The sequence below is a fragment of the Somniosus microcephalus genome, chromosome 8, assembly GCF_052327205.1.
Source record: "Somniosus microcephalus isolate GS21.2 chromosome 8, FLI_Smic_1.0, whole genome shotgun sequence".
In the NCBI taxonomy this organism is placed as follows: Eukaryota; Metazoa; Chordata; class Chondrichthyes; order Squaliformes; family Somniosidae; genus Somniosus; species Somniosus microcephalus.
The window spans coordinates 34,732,999-34,746,547 of record NC_140994.1 but is presented as its reverse complement, the minus strand read 5'-3'; the positions used below and the strand labels follow the sequence as shown (position 1 = coordinate 34,746,547).

Genomic DNA, 13,549 nt, shown 5'->3' with positions numbered 1-13,549 from the left:
TCACCTTAAGCCTTCCCCATATTTGTTGTAAAAAGTTTATTTTTGAATGTATGTATAGAAGCTAAACAAGCTGAAATTTTAAGGCTTTTTCTTCCTGCTATCATTAAGATAATTAAGTTTTATACCAGCGATCAATCCTGGGAATCCCAGTTGGTGTACCTGGTTACTTCTGATTTCTATGCTCACGTTCCTGCAAAATACAGAGCCAAAAGCAAGGATGAAGAAGAGAAGCCAATGACATGGATGTACAAATTGTGCTTTCCTGAAACTGTCCTCTGTGAACATTTGAATGTCCTCAATTAGAACAGTGCTGAGACAATGAACTGACATTTAAAAAGAAGTCACAATGGTTGAACAGCAACAACATTTGCATTTATTTAGCACCATTAACATAGAAAACATGTCCCAAGGTGCTTTCACAGAAATGCAATCAGAGAAAAATGAACAACAAGGCAAAGAAGCAGATATTATGAGGGTGACCAAAAGCTTGGTCAAAGAGGTAAGTTTTAAGGAGGGTCTTAAAGAAGGAGGTGGAGGTGAGGTAGCGGAGCGGTTTAGAGAGGGAATTCTAGAGCATAGGGCTTAGACAGCTGAAGAAATGTCTGCCAATGATGGGGCAAAGGGAGTGGGGGTGCACATGAGAGTTGGAGTGCAGAGTTCTTGGAGGGTTGTAGGGCTGGAGTACGTCACAGAGGTAGGGAAGGGCGAGGCCATAGAGGGAATTTAATTTGAGGCATTGGGAGACCGGGAGCCAATGTAGCTCAGCAAGCGCAGGGGTGATTGTTGAGCGGGACTTGATGTGGGATAGGATACAGGCAGCAGAGTTTTGTATTTAGAGATACTGTGGTGGTCTTTCAAGAGTAATGCTAACGAGAGGGAAACACATCAGAAGGGACAATTAAAAATGGGCTTAAAATCATTACTACAGTGTAGATTCATACATTCATAAAAATAGCAGAAACAATAGTACTCAAATACAAAAGGGATGAGTAATTAATAAACAAATGCTTTTGTTCAAATAGTGTCAAAGGTGTGACACACAGCCCCAAACTACTGAGTTCTCTGTTAATGACACATCATTAGTTCAATAATAGCAGGCCTATGTTTAATTTAGTGGAACCCTTTAAGAGATAGTCATTCAGTCAGAGCTCCCCCGCAGCTAATTCCTTTCAGAGGTATAGAATTGAGGTTGCCTGTAGCAACGCAAAGTTGTTGCTGTGACTAGAGTTCCCACTTGCTGCAAGGAGGGCAATGCTTTTCTAATCATGGCGACTTAGTATTTGTTCAGATAAAGATAACCAAAATGGCTCAGGTAAGCATTACTCGACCAGCTTCACATTTAGGATTGCCATCCAGGTTTCCTGAAGTGCAACATCCTCTGTCGAGGCTGGGCAACCCTGAAACTATTTCCAAGCTGTCAAGCAGAGGACTGTGCAGTGAAAGGTCTGCTTCATTGGAATTTACAAATAATGGGATAACATCGAAATTTAGTCACAACGCTTCTCCCAGAAGGGGTGAGTACAAGTCTGCTTTAGAAATTGCTTTCAAAGAGCACAGAATGGAACAACTGGACAACTGGAGAAAGCTGGATCGTTGGCTAAATCTCAGTAAGTGACAATATTAAATACACACTCATAGGTATCTCGGGTTAAATGTGCAACATGAACTCATAATATATAAAGAGATAAAGTGAATATGCTCAGCTGTGCCACTTAAGTCTTTGAACTATATCCCATTTAGTAACTAGAAGAATGTATGAGGTGGAGGGGATAATGTCTCAGAAAATATTAGTCAGGAAAGCATTGAAATTCAGACTGTAATGTCTAGTTTTCAAATGCTCCAGGGAAACATTGCTTCCGGCACAGGGTGATTTCCCCGCACTCGCCTTTTTATGAGCTCCTGCGCAGGCCACTAGGAATGATCTATTTATAAAACAATTTTAAAATGAAATGCTATCAAGATTCTCTGCTGGTGTCGGCTGATATATCTCAGCCTGAGTTTAGCTGGCACTTCCTCTTCAACTGAATAAAGCAGGCACTCTACAGTGCATTCAAGAACCATACAGAGTGGTCAACAGTAGGTTGTGCTTTCCAGCATTATTTTTTTTGTGAGAGGGAACTTAATGCTGTCACGATAATGGGAGCCTATAAACCAGACTCAAGGGAGAAAGCAGCACTGCAGCATATAACTTTACTACCTACTCATTACAAAACCTCTGCACCTGAAGTTACCATCCCCCAAGTATCTCTGAAAATATAAGAGTTAGGGGCAGTTAAACTCATACGTTTGTGTGGATACAAAACAGATTTGGCTGTATATCAATGTGAAAGGTAGCAGCATAACTTTAGTATCAGAGGGCTGATCTTCCGCACTTGCAGTGTTAGCGAAGAACTTCATCCACCAAAAGCTGCTTATCGGAAGTTGGGCACATGTTGCATACAATTTTCCGACCATTAAAATTGAAGCTATGTCCACTGCTCCTGCGTGGCACTGACCATTAGTGCCCTAAAACACTGCACCACCGTACCACTCATACATTATTCAAAAATGGTATAATGCAATAAGTTGATCGTGCAAATGTGCTACATCATAGAATGTTACAATGTAGGTTTGTACCTTGGTGTCATGAAGCGGTGGAGTAGCTAGGAATGGAAAGTTGGGTGGGCCCCAACTTAAGGTGGCTGGAGCAATGATCAAGGGTCTTACGTAACCATAAATTATTTATATTGGCCCGGATTTTGCGGACAGTGGCAAAGAAATGGACCTTGGCGCTCACCTCGAAAAAAGCTGCCCAGAAAGATTTAACGAGCTCTAGAGCATAGACTCCCTCTTTTACAATGTCTGTTTCAAGTTGGCGCCATCTACAGGGGATCTGTGGCATCCAGCAACAGGGCCGGCAGCAGACAGGCTGATCAGCCAATCAGATTGAAGAATTCTCACAGACAGCAAAGCAGGAAGTAAAAAGCAGGGAATATAAATCACATTTAAACCATCATACAGAAAGCAAAATAAAGATTGAGACATACACATGGGGTTAAATGAGAAACATAAATATCAGAACAAAATCTTTAAAAAAAATTGTTTTATTAAAAATCTGCAATTTTTAAATATTCCTCTGAGGGAATGAGACTTCACACTTGTAAAATTAGTTTTTCAGGGTCAGAGAGGTTGTTCAGCAGTAATTATGACTTTGTACGCCATTAAAAACTCAGTCACTCCTGATTGAACAAGGCTTAACTTTATCATTGCTCCTTACAGTGAGAATAGTGTGCAACTAGTTGAAGTTTATGACAAATCAGTGATTTCTAAATGATTCCATCTGCGAAGACTGCAACAGCGCACCCGGTGGAGGAGGAGAGCATTGCTGCCAGCAGCTTCCGGATTTACGCGCTTAACTGCACAAGTGCGGATGCCAGAAGTTGCTGTCAGTTTTAGACAGTAATAACGGTGCGCGCTGACAGCCTCGCCATTATTACTACTGCAAAGTTCGGGCCATTATATTGTACAAGTAATTCAAGTCGCAACTTTGATTTAAATGCTGCTCTTTCCCAGCTACCCCAACGGACGCAATGTTGAAATATTTTAGAGAAAGATGCACAGGACGGTTAACCCCAATCAGCTCCTGTTATCCATCCCTTACTGTTATTCTGATCGCCCTTTTTCTGGTGGCTGATTTCCCTCATAGTGTATGTTTTAAAACGGGACATTGTTGCTCTGCTCATGCCTGACTGCTAACCGGGGGGGGGGGGGGGGGAATCTACACTAGACCCCTCTGCTGTTGCTGCATTTTGCCTGAATGGCCCTCACACAAATTTGGTTGCACCTGGGTGCTAATCGGGTGGTCCACCCAGGCCCACCCATGGCTACACCCCTGCCACAAGGGATTTAGCTCCTTCACATCGGGAAGGAGAGAAAAATTGGTGATTGAGTCACCATGAGCCATTCTTTTACACCTGTAATGGCCGCTGACAGAGTGGTATGGGCTAGTTGCCTATGCACCTTTGGGGCAAGAATTAATGATTTACGGGGTGGCGGGGTGGGGGATCTTGAAGAAACAAGCAGATATTTTTCAAATGCCTGATGAAAAATTACAACTAATTAAGGAAAAAAAACTACACGAGAGTGCAGCCATATTTAAAGAACTTAAAATTTATAACAAAATTGAAAATTTACATTTTATTGATAAGAAACTGGATGGCAGGAATTGAGCTCATAGTTCTGTAATGTGATAACGATAGGGATTTTGTGTTTATTAGAAAAACAGTGGGCCAGTGACCACAGAATGGCTGATCAGGATGTTCAGACAATTATCTCCTCAAGGCCTGGGACGCAGATGAGACTGCAAATTGATGAGGTGAGGGATCTAGTAGGTTTTTTTTTAGATTATATACATTTAGTGTGCTGCTATTGCCTGATGTAATTCTCAACTAGATGCACAAGAAGGATTACAGGCAATAACAAATGAAAATTTTGAATGCTTGGGGCAAACTGCAATAAGACAGGCAATCAATGCACCGTTTGAATTTGACTTTATAAAATCTAATGATTACACTGAAGTTTGCCCGGGGCCCATCAAATTTAGGCACAGGTGTGCTTAAAGGAGCAGTGGGGAAAATGTTTGGTCGCCATGGAACTGGCAAGTGGGGACCAGAAAATTGTTGCAGAGATCCATTTCACGAGATCCTCGCTCAAAGCACGGTGGCATAGTGGTTAGCACTGTTGCCTCACAGTGCCAGTGACCCGGGTTCGAATCTGGCCTCGGGCGACTGTCTGTGTGGAGTTTGCACATTCTCCCCGTGTTTGCGTGGGTTTTCTCCGGGTGCTCCGGTTTCCTCCCACAGTCCAAAGATGTGCGGGTTAGGTTGATTGGCTATGATAAATTGACCCTTAGTGTTAGGGGGATTAAATACGTGGGGTTACAGGGATAGGGTGGGATATGTGTTGGTGTAGGGGTTACGGGGATTGGGTGGGATATGTGTCGGTGCAGGCTTGATGGGCCGAAATGGCCTCTATCTGCACTGTGGGGTTTCTGTGATTCTGTGAAATAACACCATACTGAATCTTCTATCCAAGCTGTTGGGATGGCCTACAGTGTTTTTGCACATGCTTTGTGACAGTGTCATTTTGATATGTGAAAATTATATTAAAATGAGGCTGGGTTCCAATGACCTGGAAGAGATTCCCACTAAAACAGCAAGATAACGAGAGTCATCGGCAGGATGTGATAGATGAGACCTTCACCTAAATGCCCGAAGAGTCATGTGCAGAATGCAGTGTCCCAGTATAGAGTCACCAGCAGTGTCCTCTGCGCTCACCCAATCACCCAGGCTGGCCAACCTTGATCTACTGCTACTTCACTCCGCACTATCAGAAGAAACCTTTCTGGATAGATTTCAAATCAAGTGCAACCCAAATTTAGTACAGCAAAGTTGATGAGTGCATGCGTCTAAGTGTGTTTCACCCCAGTGCTACTGTTAGTTTGGTGTGAAAAAAATAGTCAGAATTTAATTAAGAATGGTTCCAAAATATTACTTAACTGCAGAAAGATTGAGCATCATATTGATTACGACAACATCATTCAAACAGAGAACCTCTCACTGAAAATATCTGAACTGCAAAGGGATTCTTAAATTTAGGGGTGCCAGAAAGCACAAAGCTTCAGCCATGTGGTATTTCAGTCAAGGATCTCAGACATATAATGGCATAATTGTTTTCTTCTTTGCAAGTGAACTGAAATCATCAGAAAAAATACAGGATTAATGACAAGTTTCCTGCTGATTTTAATGATTCTTGCTGTTCAAATAGATTACAAATAAATTTCTTATTGAGCTGAACTGGTTACATATTCATAATAGATGGATGAGTTTCAAACGCTTTTAGAATACCTTTGACAATGTGATGTTGAGCTGTGAATTAATAACTATTAGGGATTCTTTGTAAATATTCATTACACTTTATTTTTTTCAGAATCTCAGGACAGGTTTTCTTTTCAATATTGTACTTAATTCACTGTGCCCTTGCTCCTGTTACATTTAATCATCTTTCCCTCCGTACAAAAATCTGATTCAGCCCCCACACTTGGTAAAGCTAATCCCATCTACTGAGAGATAAAAAAAAATGATGGCCTTGGCAATGACAGACCAGAATTTTCTATTTTTATTTCAGATTTCCAGCTTTGTTACATTTACTTCCAGGAGGGATCACTGGGTATCGATCAAGAACAGGGACTCTGACTGATTTCTTTCCGCCCTGTAGCTTAGAATCGCTGAGGCTAAAAGCAACATTTGCACTGCTGTCCCAGCTGAGATCAGGAAACATAGAAAAACATAGAAAAATAGGAGCGGGTGTAGGCCATTCGGCCCTTCGAGCCTGCTCCGCCTTTCAATATGATCATGGCTGATCCTCTATCTCAATAAGAAAGATCAAAGGACTGAACCTGGGACCTCACTGTATAGCTCAGTACCACACCATGTTGTGCATTTACACACTTAAGCCATCAGGGGAGCTGATACCTTGTCTGACAAATGGTGGAGGCTAGGCCTTTTCAACTGAGACCTCACTTTTAGGCTGGCAATAGGCAGCTATGTGGAATGGAGATCTCAGCTGTCCTTAACCAATGATGCAATGGTGCAGCTATCTTAAGACACTCCATCTGGCTGTAAAGCTCTGAAGAGATTCCGACAGCAGGTGGGTTCAAGTGACAAAGCCATGGTGACCTTCTGAATATGAAGCCAGTGCTATTATTTTAAGGCTCCATAATTGTCTTTAAATACATTGAAATATTATTTGGGACAGAGAAAATGATGGTATATTATTGGGGGCCACAGGACTAACTATATATTCAAGACAGAGATCAATATGTTGTTGGATACTAAGGGAATCAAGGGATATGGGGATAGTGCAGGAAGATGGAAATGAGGTAGAAGATCAGCTATGATCTTATTGAATGGCTGGGCAGGCTCAAGGGGCCGAATGGCCTACTCCTGCTCTTATTTCCTTTGTTCTTATATTTTTATATCAGCTATACACAGAACAGATTGGTCATTTGCAACAATTTGCTTATTTTTCCTAAGAATTTGCTTAAGTCAGGTTTACATATGTCAGGTTTGCATACCCGAATGTGAATTCAAGATTTATATATTCAAAACAATTAGCTGAACCTAGTCAAGATAAAGCATTGTATGTTTTGATGTTTATTGTTTTTAATCTAATTCGATAGCTGGAGTAAATGTTCAATTTTCAGGTATCCGTTACAGCTCAGAAAATGTCAACAATTTTTCAACAGTTACTGATAAATCAACAAAATGCAAAAACCATAATACTCCACAACACACATACACAGATACATATTATCGCTTGATTTACAACGTGACAAGTTCTGAAAAGGACACGAAGGCCGGAATTTTCATGCTGGTGGTGCGTGCGGGATTGGAGGCGGGTCGGGAGTAAAAGTCGCAAAAATGGGAGTGCATCGGGAACCCGTCGTCATCCCGCCTCCTCGTGCCTTTAACTCAGGCATGTTTGCCAGCACGGCACGGACCCGAACGGCAGAGGGGGGCGACCTAATTTAGCTCATTAATACCTTGTTGTCAGACACTTATAAAATTATAACTGGACTAGACAGACTAGATGCAGGAAGGATGTTCCCAATGGCAGGGGAGTCCAGAACTAGAGGTCACAGTCTAAGGATAAGGGGTAAGCCATTTAGGACTGAGATGGGGAGGAATTTCTTGACCCAGAGAGTGGTGAACCTGTGGAATTCTCTACCACAGAAGGCAGTTGAGGCCAATTCATTAAATATATTCAAGAAGGAGTTAGATATATTTCTTAAGGCTAAAGGGATCAAGGGGTATGGGGAGAAAGCAGGGACAGGGTACTGAATTTGGATGATCAGCCATGATCTCATTAAATGGCGGAGCAGGCTCGAGGGGCCGAATGGCCTACTCCTGCTCCTATCTTCTATGTTTCTATGACCCTTAACAGTGTTTTTAACCAGATCTTTTGAATTTCATTGCTTGACCACGGGAATTAGGCAGCTCAGGAACCACATCTGTCAAGCGGAGGCCGTTGAGTGAGGTCATTACTGCAGAGCATTTGAAAGCACAACAAATACTGTCACATGACACCTGCTTACTTGCCTATGGGAAAGGCTCTTTCTGAGTGCATTTTGAGCACAGATTTAGGTGTCTAGAGTTTGCAAGTCTTTCCTGCAACTTCGGAAACCACTTTCACCCCATTGCTACTAACTGTCACACCATTGACAGATTGCTTCTCTGATCTCTACTTAACCTGCCATCTATTAGATCAGCATAGGTGCCATTTATACTGTTTCACCTTGGTCCTCAGAATCGGACCAGGATGAGCCCTACCACCAGCAGCAGCAGCAGTAGCAACAACACCAACAATTTTCTCCTCAAGGACCTGGTGGACACGCCTTACCAGTGGCTGTCAAAGTCACCAGTGCCCTCAACTTCTTCGCCTCAGGCTCCTTCCAGGGATCTCCCAGTCGGCCGCCCACAGATGCATCACACAGGTCACCGATGCCATGTTTGACAAGTCAGCCAATTATATCAACTTTGCCACTGATGAAGCTGGTGTTAGTGAGCATGTGATGGCCTGTGCCACTCTGGCTGGCTTTCCACGGGTGCCGGGTGTCATCGACTGTACACATGTGGCCATCAGAGCACCCCATCATCACCCAGGAGTGTTTATCAACCGCAAGGCCTTCCACTCCCTCAATGTGCAGCTGGTCTGCAATCATTAGGAAGATCATCATGCATGTGTGCGCCAGATTCCCTGGCACCTGCCATGACTCTTCTGTCCTGCGCCAGTCCACCCTCCCTCAGCTCTTCACACCGCCAAACAAACTAACCGGCTGGCTGCTTGGAGACAAGGGCTATCCACTGAAGACGTGGCTCATGATACACTTGAGGAGGCCAAGCAATGAGGCTGAGGAGCGTTATGATGAAAGCTACATGTCCACCAGATGTGTCATAGAGCAAACAATAGGCATGCTGAAAATGCGCTTCAGATGCCTTGACAGATCTGGTGTGGAGATGCCGGAGTTGGACTGGGGTGGACAAATGTAAGAAGTCACACAACACCAGGTTATAGTCCAACAGCTTTATTTGAAATCACAAGCTTTCGGAGCGCTGCTCCTTCGTCAGGTGATGAAGGAGCAGCACTCCGAAAGCTTGTGATTTCAAATAAAGCGGTTGGACTATAACCTGGTGTTGTGTGACTTCTTACATTTGACAGATCTGGAGGAGCCCTTTAGTACGCACCAGCCAGGGTCTCCAGAATCATCGACGTCTGCTGCACCCTGCACAACATAGCGCAGCAGTGAGGATTAGCGCTGCATGAGGAGCAAAGCGCAGAGCGCACAGCCTCTTCAGAGGAGGAGGACGAGGAGCATCAGCTGGATTTGGGTTTGGGTTCCGCCAGGGCCACTCAGCTCCAGACCTCATTACAGCCTTGGTCCAAACATGGACAAAAGAGCTGAACAAGAGGTGAGGTGAGAGTGACTGCCCTTGACATCAAGGCAGCATTTGGTCGAGTGTGGCATCAAGGAGCCCTAGCAAAACTGAAGTCAATGAGAATCAAGGGGAAAACTCTCCATTAGTTGGAATCATACCTAGCTCAAAGGAAGTTGGCTGTGGTTGTTGGTCATTCATCTCAATCACATGACATCACTGCAGGAGTTCCTCAGGGCAGTGTCCTAGGCCCAACCATCTTCAGCTGTTTCATCAATGACCTTCCCTCCATCATAAGGTCAGAAGTGGGGATGTTCGCTAATGATTGCACACTGTTCAGCACCATTCGAGACTCGTAAGATACTGATGCAGTCCGTGTCCATATGCAGCAAGACCTGGACAACATTCAGACTTGGGCTGACAAGTGGCAAGTAACATTCGCACCACACAAGTGCCAGGCAATGACCATCTCCAACAAGCGAGACTCTAACCATCTCCCCTTGACATTCAATGGCATTACCATCGCTGAATCCCCCACTATCAACATCCTGGGGGTTATCATTGATCAGAAACTGAACTGGACCAGCCATATAAATACTGTGGCTACAAGAGCAGGCCAGAGGCTGGGAATTCTGCGGCGAGTGTCTCACCTCCTGACTCCCCAAAGCCTTTCCACCATCTACAAGGCACAAGTCAGGAGTGTGATGGAATACTCTCCACTTGCCTGGATGAGTGCAGCTCCAACAACACTCAAGAAGCTCGAAACCATTCAGGATAAAGCAGTCCGCTTGATTGGCACCCCATCCACCACCTCCAACATTCACTCCCTCCACCACCGGCGCACTGTGGCTGCAGTGTGTACCATCTACAAGATGCACTGCAGCAACTCGCCAAAGCTCCTTCAACAGCACCTTCCAAACCCGCGACCTCTACCACTTAGAAGGACAAGGGCAGCAGACGCATGGGAACATCACCACCTACAAGTTCCCCTCCAAGCCACACACCATCCTGACTTGGACCTGTATCGCCGTTCCTTCACTGTTGCTGAGCCAAAATCCTGGAACTCCCTTCCTAACAGCATTGTGGGTGTACCTACACCATATGGACTGCAGCAGTTCAAGAAGGCGGCTCACCACCATCTTCTCAAGGGAAATTAGGGATGGGCACTAAGTGCAGGCCTAGCCAGCCAGCGATGCCCACATCCCATCAATGAATAAAAAAAAAAAAGGATGAGGAGGAGCAGGAGGAACCTGAGGTCCAGAAGCCAGCAGCAACAGAGCACAGTGCTGCCTGGGAGGCCAGTGATGGCCTCATCATGGACACATTTACTTAACTTCCTGTATTACACCCACATGGCTGCCAGATGCTGTGCCAGGTTCCACTCCCCCCTCCCTCCTCCCCCCTACTACACCATAAAGCATCCCTACAATGACCAAGCCATTCCTTTCACACTGACCCCCATTGCTTTATGTCTCACCATTCACTCCAACTCACTAAGCCACTTCCAAAGTAGCATACAAAAATGGGCATGACCGGAAAGTGGTGAAAATAAATAGTTTTATATGTGACATAACAGTAGAAGAGCCCTAACAAAAACATTCCTTTAAACATCCGTGTGCTTATCCTTGGGCATCTAATTCTGTGTCATTTTTTGTTTACACATGCTTCTGTGAGGTGCTACCCCTGTGGCTTCAGCAGAGGTAGAGGCAGCCCGCTCACGTCCCTGCTGCGATTGCGTAGACACTTTTGGCAGACGTCCTCTGGGTTTTGGAGCCCGTGATGGCCCCACCAAAGTCTGCTGCTGCTGCCACTGTGCAGGGGCAAACTCGGCCGTCGCGATCCGAGGAGGCATCTGGGGCTCTGACTGAGGGGAGGCAATAAGGGAGAAGTGTGAGCGCTTTGAGAGGAGTCCCCACTTCCATTTCCCCTCTCACCAGCATCCCTCTCATGGGCCACCCGCACTTCCTTGCTAGCAAGGAGCTGGAGAGCACCTTGCTGCACAGCAGTGGGCCATGAGGACCCAAGTCTACGTTGACATCCCTCCTAGAGAGGAGGTCTATGAGCCTCTGTCATCTGTTCTCCATAGATAGCATGTGCTCCTGTGAGTGGGGCATTAGCTGCTCCAAGCAGGTGGCCACCCTTTCTATGGAATAGCCTACAGTCGCCATCGCCTGTGACACGGTGGTGCTCATGTTGGAGATGGACTCCTCCATTCTCTGTACATTTACAGACATTGTGGCCACAAAACCTGCCAGAGCTTCCAGCAATTCTTCCTGCACCTCCAGGATCGCCCTCTTTCTGGAAGGCCCCCGAGGCTCAGCGTCTGCATGCAGCTGAGCAGAGCTGGGAGCATCCTGCGCCCTCTGGCGAGCAGTCTCCACAGCTGTCCCTGTCTCCACCATCTGCTCTTGCTCACTTGTGACTTCTGAGACACCAGGTGACAACATTACTCTATGTCACGTGGGACCCACCGAGGTGTGCATATCCGCGCTGGTGCTGGGTGCGTATGGGTCTCTGACAGTGCACCCTCAGAGGCTGGAGGCTCCTCTGAGGAGTCGTCTTCCTCCTCCGGCTGGACAGTGGGGGTGTTGGTGGGGGGGGGGGGGGCGGCTCTTGATGGACCTGTGGGAGAGTAAAGAGATGATTTAGAAATGTTATATTAAGAATGAGTACAGATACCATTATGCACATGATGACCATTCACTGGCTGCTGACATCAGTCACCATATGAGTGACTGCTGTATACCATGTGGCTGTATGAGATGTAATTCTGTCACCAGGTTGCTGAGATGTCCCCCTCTCTCTGTGTCCCACCACCAGCTGCTCTGCAACTCCTGAGACCTCCAGGGCCACCTCCTCTGCTGCTGTCAAAGTGGCGAAGGATGGAGGGCCACCTCTGGTTCTCTCCCTCTTCCTGTTATTGTGCGCTCGTTTCTCCTACATGGAGGGAAAGAAGAGCAGTTTGAGTGAGAGTGATGGCATGAGTGTAAAGACTGTGTGGGTTACATCTTTAGAAGGTGACTATGAGGGAATGTAGTGCCAATGCCAAAGTGCCAATGCCAAATGGCCTCCTTGTGTGTTGTCAGTTGGAATGATTGCATTAGGATGAGGCTGAGTGTGAGGGGTAGCTAGTCAGATGGGGATGTGATAATGTAGATAGAGAGAGAGAGGGATGGGTGGACGTGCAAGGTGTGTTGGTGTGAGTAAGGATGTCCAGGAGTAGGGTTGGGAAGGCAGAGTGATTGGGATGTGACGACAGGCACAGCAGGATGAAGTTGAGTGTGGCTTTGTACTCACCTTTCCTGATCTAATGAGATAATTGAAGTGCTTCTGGCACTGCACCCAAGTTCTCCTCACCACATCCCTGCTGTTCACCTCCTCTGCAATTTGGAGCCAGGCTCTTTTTGTCTCCTGGGGCGGTCTCTTGTGCCCATCAGCAGGGAAGAATATGTAGGGAATCATTGGAAAACCTGGATGCAGCCCTCTGTCTTTGTGAAGCCATCTCTGCAAGGCTGAGCAATAACCAGATTGTGATATACTCTCCCTGCACACTCCTAGATGAACCTTCAAATGCGATGTGGCCAAGGCTACTTTAAACATCCCCGCTGGAAATAAGTCATTGATGACGTCATCAGATCCGCACCATTTAATAGGGCTGGAAAACCTGACTTAATAGGCGCCATTAACGGAAAGTCGCTCTGAGAAGCAGGATGATAAGAACACGGTTCTGACCCGCCACGCCGACTGCCCGCACCCGACCTGCCCAGGTGATGAAAATTCTGGCCCATGGTTCTGGACTCTATTATTTCATTTTGGAACAGCTTGAGCAATGTGCTGATCAAATATCATATTGCTGGTTATTTGCTGTACTTCTTTGCTTCTGTATAATCACATTCCTTGTAAATAAGTTGTCTGTTAATATTAGCCTGAATGATACATTCTGATAATGTGGTGTTTTCTGCTTTTCAGTGTGGGCAGGGGTGCAAAGTGGGCTTCAATGCTTAACACTGTGTTAAAAGCATAACTGTTAGTCTTGTGTCACGCTACCTCATTCATGGTATGTGGAAGATAGCAAG

General features: G+C 45.6%; 1 protein-coding gene across 2 annotated transcripts in view; it reads left to right on the top strand.

Moving 5' to 3' along the window:
* Nucleotides 1-1,235: 1,235 nt before the first annotated feature.
* LOC147113440 (EF-hand calcium-binding domain-containing protein 6-like) overlaps nucleotides 1,236-13,549 on the top strand; it is a 95,428-nt gene continuing 83,114 nt past the window's right edge. For both annotated transcript variants that reach the window (XM_085994516.1, XM_085994518.1), the window contains exons 1-2: nucleotides 1,236-1,607; nucleotides 4,257-4,354. In XM_085994516.1, coding sequence (XP_085850642.1) covers nucleotides 1,304-1,607; nucleotides 4,257-4,354 — 402 coding nt within the window. In that variant the 5' untranslated portion in view covers nucleotides 1,236-1,303. The remainder of the gene's footprint in view (nucleotides 1,608-4,256; nucleotides 4,355-13,549) is intronic.